The 9,739-nt window shown below is 40.3% G+C and overlaps 1 protein-coding gene across 1 annotated transcript; it reads right to left on the bottom strand.

The window, feature by feature from the left end:
* Positions 1–233: 233 nt before the first annotated feature.
* bcas2 (BCAS2 pre-mRNA processing factor) lies at positions 234–9,438 on the bottom strand. The gene is made up of 7 exons (XM_080443767.1): positions 9,238–9,438; positions 6,760–6,852; positions 6,571–6,641; positions 4,119–4,280; positions 2,322–2,372; positions 2,146–2,226; positions 234–956 (listed from the first exon to the last, which is right to left on the bottom strand). The coding sequence occupies exons 1-7, from the start codon at positions 9,328–9,330 to the stop codon at positions 830–832; spliced, it is 678 nt and encodes a 225-aa protein (XP_080299893.1). The 5' UTR covers positions 9,331–9,438; the 3' UTR covers positions 234–829.
* Positions 9,439–9,739: the final 301 nt, after the last annotated feature.

The following is a 9,739-nucleotide window of genomic DNA, read 5'->3' as shown; positions in this document are numbered from 1 at the left end:
CCTCCTACAAATACTTAGGGGTGCACTTTGATAGGGAACTTAACTAGCACACATGTGTCAAGTGTTTGTGCAAGAATCCATCAGCACCTTCACTTTCTTCGTAGGGTTAGAGTCTTCGGTGTCTGTAGAAATATGATGCCGATTTTATTTTTACATTATGGTATCACCAGCTGGTTTGGAAAACGGTTGTGTAAAAACTTCCAAAGAATAATCAAATTCACAAAGACAAAATATAACGATTTTAATATTTTATTACAATGGTATAAAAGAAAAAAACAATTCCATGGTTATGTGCTTAGCTGGGATATTTTTTTTACAAATAGAAAAACAAAAATCCCAATCCCAAGCATTCCTCCAACTGCAATTCAAAGTTTATTCATCAATGGATAAAGTATACACATTGCAAATTCTGAACTTCAGTCTGTATGGAAGGATTTTACTCACAGAGACTGCACTATCGTGTCCCAGAATTGGCTGTTTCACAGAACATAATGTAAAAACTACAATTTGTTTTTTTTAACAGTTCTATGAAGAAAGAGCTGAGCTGAGCTTTTTTTCTTTTGTTTTGGGGGTTCGGTGTCCAGCAACATTGTGTAGCCATCCTCTGTGTCATCAAGGTGTTGAGGGAACTTCTTCAGGGTGGTGAGGATATCCTCAGCTTGGTTCTTCTCAGACAACTGGGTTATCTAATCACACCCGAGAAGCAGTCAAACTGCTGCACAATCAGTTTGTAGTCCAGTAGCGATTATACATCATCCCGAGAGCAAATGTGTCTTAATTGGGCTGCAGATCAACACAGATGGGCATCGTAGGGTTGAGAGTTCAGACTTCAGAAGTCTTGTCTGATGTTCTCCTTGTTCTCATCTCCCTGTTGCTGTCTGAGCTGGGACACCTCGTTCTCCAGCTGAACAATGGCACGTTCTATCTCATAGTTTTTGCTTACCAGAGATACCCAACTGTTGAAAGACAAAAAAAGTTTTCATATTAGACATTATATACATCTCTATGTCACATTCCTGATTATATTCAAACCTTAACAGACAAATGAGGGTCATGCTGGGTATGAAATATACCTTTGAGCCTAGTAGGCGACAGAGGCTACTACATTCAGAATCTCACGAAGTACTTCCATTCCTTGGCATCAAACAGCATTTTTTTTGGAAATGAGAGATAAAACCAGTTGGCTATTTGCCAGTGTTACAGAGCTCAACAGTGATTGTGCAGTGTGCCCTCTTTTTGAACTTCCTAGTTTCCCATTCATTCAGTGAATTTCCCATTCATTTATTCCATAGACCGTTCAGTTTTTTGTCAAGTCTGGTTCCAGGCCAAACAACTACGAGATGAATGGTGATCTGATCATAATAAACCAATTGATTTGGGTTAAAACGGTACAAGACAGTGTACATATTTTAAGAGTGAAGGAACTAGTCATCCCATAAACCAGTGCACATACCTTTCCAACCTAACAATAGTTTAGCTTACTTTTCCTTAACCCAATCTTTGTAATTATTTTTGTGTTTAATTATAGCTGCCTAGTCAATCACAAGACGGGGGACGGTTTACCAGGCTAGGCGCACCATGGAGCGTGTGGGAGAGTAAAACTAAATGTAAAAATATGGATTTAACATGTTTAATGGCAACACCTATCACCACACATTTCTGCGGGACCCTACTGCAGTATCCAGAGTATCCTTGAAATCTCTCTGCAACACTACACTATATTTGTTCGACACCAGAGAGAGGTACCAAGCTTGAACAGGAGAATGCATTGAGGTTCAAGGGACCCGACCCAGTTTACCTCGTCCCAAATACAAATATGTAAACTGTGGTCCCGAAAGGGGCTAACAGACTTGAGGCTTCTACAGGAACAATTGCAATCGTTTCACAACCTCTTAGCTTGGCTTAAGTCTACCTTGGATTACAATGTTATGACAACAATAAAATCCTATATGCAGAAGACCAATGGCATTTTTACCTAATACTTCTACAGCAGAATTAAATAAATATTGTAGCCCAAAGCCAAAATGTACCAGCATTTGGTTGTGTGATCTTCAAGCCGGGGTATGCTCTCACGTTGGACAGGCTTCATTCATATCAATATACACAACTCAAAGAATAAATGTTAACATTCACATAAAAACTTACTTTGACTCCAGCTCTCTGAGTTTGCCCCCTCCTGCCAACTGGTCATTCTTGCGCTGCCAATTCAAATCTTGAATTTGCTTCCTGAAAGAAAGAAAATAACAAGTTTAATCTGAAAACTGCTGCCTGGTGGTAAAATAATACTTTATGTTGGCAAATCCTGAAAAGATAGAGCTTACCTGAACTTCTGAAGTTCCTTTTGAGCCATTTCGATCATAAAAGCCAAATTGCTGTAGAGAGAAAGACAAGTTAACAGGTCAGCAACTCAGTATAAGTTGCCCAATGACAAGCACACTCCATACCATAAGCAAGTGTGGAATCTGGTCCAATGTCTAAATGCACAATAAACAACGGCAAAGGACAGCATTCCAAATAACACTACTTTATATTGCACAATCTCACAAGCCAATACGCCCTTCTTCTGTGTACCAAAAATTACATACAAGCCTTGTATGTCAAAAATGACATGACACAGTGCAGTAGTGTGGCCATTCAGCCGCTCGCTACCAATAATGACATACAAGCCTTGTAATGTCAAAAATGACAAAATGACACAGTGCAGTGGTGTGGCCATTCAGCCACTCACTTCATCCATGCTTGGCAACGTGGATTTGCACTGTACAGGTGATATGCTGTCGAGTGTCCTAGTGTCCTAAATTTGGCATTGTATGCCCACTGCTGTGCCAGCCGGCACCGTGGGAAAAACACACTGATGCAACCAATTATAAGCTATACTTGGGGCAACAGGTGGAATCACAAGGGACAAACACACAGGTGCAACCAATTATATACAATAATCTACCTGGTGCAACAGGTTTAATCACTAGGGACATCCGAGTACCATCTCTCTCACAGAGCCTGTGTCCTCCCACACCAAAGACTTATATACTGTATTTTGCCAGTTATAAACTGGGTACTAGATGAGATGTACCCAGTTTATAACCAAGCATACCCCGTGAACAAAAGGATGGGCAAGAAGCCCATCCTTGTTGTCACTGACCAATCAAGTACAGACTAGAAACTATTTTTCAAACATGGGTATTATCTACACTACAGCATGATACAGCATCTCCTAAATGATGTGAATTTATTCATGGGCAACTTTGAAACAGATTAATTGTTTTCCTTTTTATTAACAATCCTTACTTCCTATCCTTATATTGAAGCATGCTGGAGACTTATTGATAGAAATATTTTTCTTAAACTCAACTTTAAAGGTTTAGATGTGCATGTAACTGAGGCCGAAGTTCTGTGTGAAGAGGTTTTAAATTTTCACTACATTTTATGTAGTGATTAGGTCTTTCATTTGAGAACGGCTAGGTGTGCTGTCATGCTCATTTGAGTACAGCTGGAGAGCCTATTTCAAACAATCACGTTGCTTGGACAGAGCTACCTGTATAATAGTATTTTAATATCGCTGACTGGCCTCCAAGTACTCTGATAATGGATACTGACTGACATCATAGCACTGATGTCAGAGACTGGCCTCCAAGTAGTAGTACTCTGATAAAGGGTACCTGCAAGGCCACTGAGCTGCACTTCTTACAGCACTCTTTCTCAAGGCCTGGTCAGGGGCCCACCAGGGGTATAAATGGGTCTGTAGCTCTGGAGTTCACAAATGGAACCATTTTTATCTTTGAGAATTCCAATCTACACTGTAAAAATAATGTGTTAATTTAACTCTAAGAGCGTACAAATGGAACCAAATGCACCCAGAGTTACAGTTTCAGGGGGTCCATTTGGACCTGAAGGTCCCCAGACTGGCCAGCTCAGTGGCCTTGTGGTTAGTGTTTGGATACATTGGTTCCAGCTGGCCTTAATGAGAAGTTGTCATTTGACTTTTGATTTGTTCTTGATTTTTATGCGATTGGTCCTGTGATGTTTGACTCATAGTCATAATGCCTAAAATAAAAAAAATATGCAAATCTTAGTGACAATATGAGACCGTCTGGGAAAAGTGTCAAAGAGTGACTCACTCATTATAGACTTTCCATGCGTTGGTACCGTATTGCGACATGAGCTCTAGATTTTCAATACGAACTGCCTGGTGCTCCAGTTGGGCCATTGAGTTGTTTACACACTCCTGCCACGCTGTGATATCATTCTTCTGTCCAGAGGACGGTGCCGGTAGCTCATATCTGCACAGAGTTCAAAGACAGAAAAACAGGGGTATGGAAGAAAGAAATGTCAGAACATCATAGACTGGCCTCCAAGGACTATGATACTAATGATCACTGACTGACATTACAATATAGTACTGACGTCATAGACTCCTGGTACTCCGATAATCGGTACTGCATGTCATATTGATGATGTCAGTAATGCAGGAACATCTCTCTAATAAAGGGTATTGCACTAGTTGGTCAAAAGAGACATATGTCCAACATAGTGTCAGTTAAGCCAGTTAGTTTGCCCCTTAACCTGTGTCTGTCGGTACTGTGCCTGCCTGTAAAGTGTGGTCATTTGCATCTTTCAAATGGCTAACGGACAAAAAGACAAAATGACAATGTCCAGTCATTGGAACAACTACAGACTTAGACATTTGATACCGTGTTTATGCATGGATGAACACTTAGTCATGGTAATTCGAGCAGTTATTTGAGACACTGTTTTAATCCCAGTAATTTGAGAAGTTACAGACATCGTTGAAAAATAGGAGTCATACGACTAAGGTGATGTAATGTAAGCCAACGTGCTGAGAGACTCAGAACATACCGGTGGAGTGGCATTTATATTTCAACACTTTACAGAACAGTAACAAGAGAAGGTTACCAAGCATCATTTCACTGCAAGTTATACAAGTATAACTATATGGGATGAATAAAACCTTATGAGGCCATAGCAGTGGCGGCCATTTTTGGGTTCCACAGACAGAAATCCCTTTCATTTTTCCCCAGAGGTTTCCAAAAATATTTATATCAATTATTTTAAGCCTGGAACCCATCCAAGCCATCCAGGCTCCTGGTGAATCATGACCATAAATATTTAATTATGTTATATACTATATTTAATAAATACCCTTTTTTGCGGGTTTCAAATATTTTTTGACACAGAATCAAATGTTTTATGGTCATGGATGGCTTGGTTCCAGGCTTCAAATAATTCTATCTGTGGAATCACAAAATAACCGCCACTGTTATGCCCTATAAACCTTGAACATCGAAAGAATGACTTGTTTACCAGTCATGCCGCCATAACAGATTAGATCAAAATAAGAGGGAAGTCACAGTTTTCCATTTTTGACGGACATTGTTCCCAGCTGGCCTCATCCAGGTTTTGGCTGAGGGTCCGGCTGAACTAGAATTGCTTGTTTCTCTGTTACCAAGGTTGTGTCTGGTGTGTGACAGTCTGGTGTATCATGTCTCCCATTCTCTTACTGATTGCCATCGACTGAATTATGAGAAAGACAACAGTAGACAGACTCAGGGGCATCCAGTGGATTCTGCTTTCCCATCTAGACCAGTGGTTCTTTTTGGGCCGGTGTCCCTATTCAATATATGGGTCCCTTACCACCCATATACCTACATAATTAAAATGTTGACGTTTCTAATCTGAAAATTAACAGTGATGCATTATTCTGTTTTGCTTATATAATTTAGAAGACATGTAAGATTGTAGATCAGCCTATTTTTGGTGCATGACATGCCGACTTTTATGGAATCCAAATTACTGAAATCGGTCGTGGTCACTGAGAACTTTAATCCATGTGAATGGCCCTTTAGAATGGGGTAATAACATTGACATCAAACCAAGCAGCACATTAAGCATTCTTACAATATTATAAACAAAAGGTTAAACTTAACTGTGGTTTCCCAGTTAAGTTTCAAGAATTCAAAATGGCTTCCTCTAAAATCAAACAAACTACAGTGCACTTTTGGAAAATGTTCACTGGTCAGTAAAGTCAAGTATACCATACATGGGCCATAGTCAATTAGCTAAATCTGCTAAACCTGCCAGCATGGTCCTTTCAGATGAATAATTTTTCATCAAGATAAATAACTATGAAAAGTTTTGCATTTTAATAAAAACATGAATAACTAGAAAAAGTGCTCCTCCAAGCACAGGTCTCCGCCAGGTCAGAAATCGGTCTTATGGTGGCGCTATAACAGGCCCATGTGAAAATTTTGAGAAATTTGGGGCAGAGGTTCGGAATTGGCATCCAGGGAGTGTGTGTGCAAAGTTTCGTTGCGATCAGGACAACGGTGCCGGAGCTTAGCTGTTCACAGCCAGAAGGACGGACGGACAGAGTGCAAAACATACTCTCTCACCATGCCTTTCGGCCTGGCAGAGACAATTATTACAAAGCTCCCTCCAGTCAGATATAAAGTGGACCAGGGTGTTACACATTGAGACACTGGTTGTAGAAGAGAAACATTGTGTCATTTGTCCTGTAAACTTCAAAACCAGACAGTGGCATATGTCATTTACCTCTTCATGCTGAGAAGTTCCAGGGGTTGCCGAGCCGATAGCCTCTCAAACTCATTCTTCATGATTTCTGTCTGAGGATGGACAGTAAAAAAGAAACATACATCAAATGACAAAAGGCCCTTGCTGCTATCAGCTATTCTGGGAAAACATCAACAGGACAAGGTTTCCACGACTTGATGGGTTTGTCACCTCAAACGTAGCGAAGTCAGGTGTGGGCAGGTAACTGAGGTAGTTCTTGGTGGGCCTGTATCGGCGGGTCTCCTCTTCTACCAGTGCTGCCGCCTGAGAAGAAAAACACACCAGAGGAAAAACATGAGGATTCGGAACAAGCAAAATGCTTGAGGGCAGTCACTCACCACCACCAAGCGGATCACTTTGATCAATGAAAAATTTAAATTTTGAATGCCAAAGCCAAATGACAGAAAATATGATCATATATACCACTTTGCATAGGAATGTGTAGCATAATTTGACTTAAAAAATAAAACTATGGTTGCAGACTACACCATCAAGGTAGAACGAAAGAGGATGAAGAGACATGCCTGATGTGGAATTACAAGTGTTTCCCCTAGCCAGAAGCTGAAGGTGTGGGGGAGGAATGTGCCAAAAAATGTGGGTTCTCAAAAAAAATGCATATTTGTGCTCAAACACGAAGTCTTATATCTTATATAGTACATAAATGTGCACAGTAATAATCTGTATAGTTTACATATGAATTGTCTCCAGATTTGGGAAAATATACTTATATTATTAGACAAAAGTATACAATTCAGTCAGTCACACATCAACAACTAGTGATGGCACAGATCCGATTGACTTAACACTCTGCACTGGACTTCCTGGGTCTGCAGGAATACACCCGCCAAGTGTTTAGTCGATCGAATTAACAGTTCTGGAGATATTCAAAGAACAGCCAGACATAGAGATGAGTGGAATTTATAGATAGATAGATTTGTGGCATGAGAAGTCAAATTAATACAAGCTCGGAGCATTTTATCATGATGAACCACCACTGCAGCTGTGTTTTTCTGGTAACTTGAACTGAATTGTCTGTCTGAGTTTCTTTGTGAGGACTGCGGATGAAAACTAGCATCTTTTCTAATTCCGGTGTATTTACGTCATGACGTTCATTAATATGCATTGTCCTGTCCAAATAAACAAATGAATGAATGAATAATGTTACTGAATCTTTGTTGATTGTGTACTTTGGTTAATAAAGCATTACGTTTTTAAAATTCTTAATTGAATAAAATATTTAAATATATAAAGTTTAGCTGCAGTGCAAGACAAATTAAATAAATAAATAATGCAATGCATGAAAGGAAATAATACAATTGGGTTTATGGGCGGTTTCAAGTCATGAACTTAAAGTTACAATCCATTAAGTTGTTTGTCTCTCTCCCCCAATGGAGAATGGAGATGTAATTATAACGGATGTCTGAACTACAATAAAGATGGTAGCACATCTAGTGTCCAAACCGGCTGCAACATAGTAAAACTAGTAGGAGTCCTACCTGAACCCAGGGTCTAAATTTGTCAAGGGAAGGGTAGGGAGACCTCCTCCAACCACTGCAGATGTGCTAGCTATATTGTATTAACATACTCTACCATAACGTTTTATTTATTAAATTAGTACTGGATTGTAGTTTTAATTGTACCCGCGTGGTTGTGCATTAAAGACATGAAGAAGGGTGCAGTGTGTTCTGGGTCACGTCTAAACCTTCTGGCGGTGTCATGAGCCTGTCGTGCACATGCCCCTCTCACCAGCACCCTTTTATTTCAACATGATGCAACTGAAGTGTAACTAACCAAGTTTCCACTGAGGAGCTCATTCGAAATAGTACAAGGCATGGTTGGCTGGCTATGACATAACTTGCAACACATTCAAACTAAGTATGACATATGTGGGTCATAATTAGCCTTGGATCAACACTATCATAGATGCACTTTTATCGAGTTTGACTTTTACCTTCGTATCTCGGCATCTCTGATAGAGATCCTGCACTTATCACCAGTAAAGCCCGTGCATGTACAAAAATATATATAAAAAGGTGCTTACCCGGTTGCCCCAAATGTTAACTCGCCATTCGGAGTCTTTGTGCAATGTATTAGTCCGTATTTTTCAATAGATATGCGTTTTTAATCCCATCTGTGCCTGAACGCCATTCCCCCCCTCGTTTACTTCCTGTTTACATTGAGTGTAATACCGGCGTTCACCGGATGCGTCACTACGCTATTTGAGGAATACAGGTAACTTCAGACAGAATCCGACACAGACGGGATTAAAACACATATCTATTGAAGAATACGGACTAATACATTGCACAAAGACTCCGAAGGGCGAGTTAACATTTGGGGCAACTGGGTAAGCTCCTTATATATATATTGTGTACATGTACGGAGGAGTATGGGCTTTACTGGTGAAAGTGCAGGTGCTAATCAAGACTATTGAAGATAGGAAAATAAAAGTCAGACTCGATAGAAAAAAAACATGATAGTCTTGATCCAAGGCTAATTATGACCCACATATGTCATCATTAGTTTGAATGTGTTGCAAGTTATGAATATGAGTTAATGAAGTCCCACAGTGCCGCTCGGCATGGTGCAGCTAGCTAACGTTAGCATGATGCTAGTAACCCTTTCATCCACATGAAGTGACTTCCTTACCGCTTCTCTGACGCCCGCTGCGTCGTAGCCCTGGTCAAAGTATGGCAGCGCGTCCACGAACACTTCACCCGCTACTGACGCCGTTCCGGCCATTTTTAATCAAGCAATATGTGTCTTTGTTTGGGAAATTATTATACTTCAGCACTACAACAACAAGTATCCAAGTAAGATAGCCTTGTATCCAAGAAGGAGGAAGACTCTTTTTTTGTAGCTCTCAGTACTGATTCCTTCCGCTGGACTTTACACGCGTTGTGTGTCCGCCACCTAGTGGCGCGGAGTGGAACAGAACAGAACCAAACCGAACATAATTTTTCGGGGTTTAATGGCAGCAAGTGGTGGAAAAAGTACTCACATTCTTAAGTAAAAGTATAAATACTGCAATGTATACTCTGTTAGAGCACGGTCACGCCGCACTTGGGGTGGAATTTGCCAATGCAAATGCGTAGATTCGCAAGAAAGATGCGCAAGACCATGAATCCACGCATTTGCATTGACAAAGCAT

The sequence above is a fragment of the Gymnoscopelus braueri genome (assembly GCF_963280865.1).
Source record: "Gymnoscopelus braueri genome assembly, chromosome: 12".
NCBI lineage: Eukaryota > Metazoa > Chordata > Actinopteri > Myctophiformes > Myctophidae > Gymnoscopelus > Gymnoscopelus braueri.
Note: the sequence above shows the minus strand (reverse complement) of the source record. Positions and strands in the feature narration are given on the sequence as shown.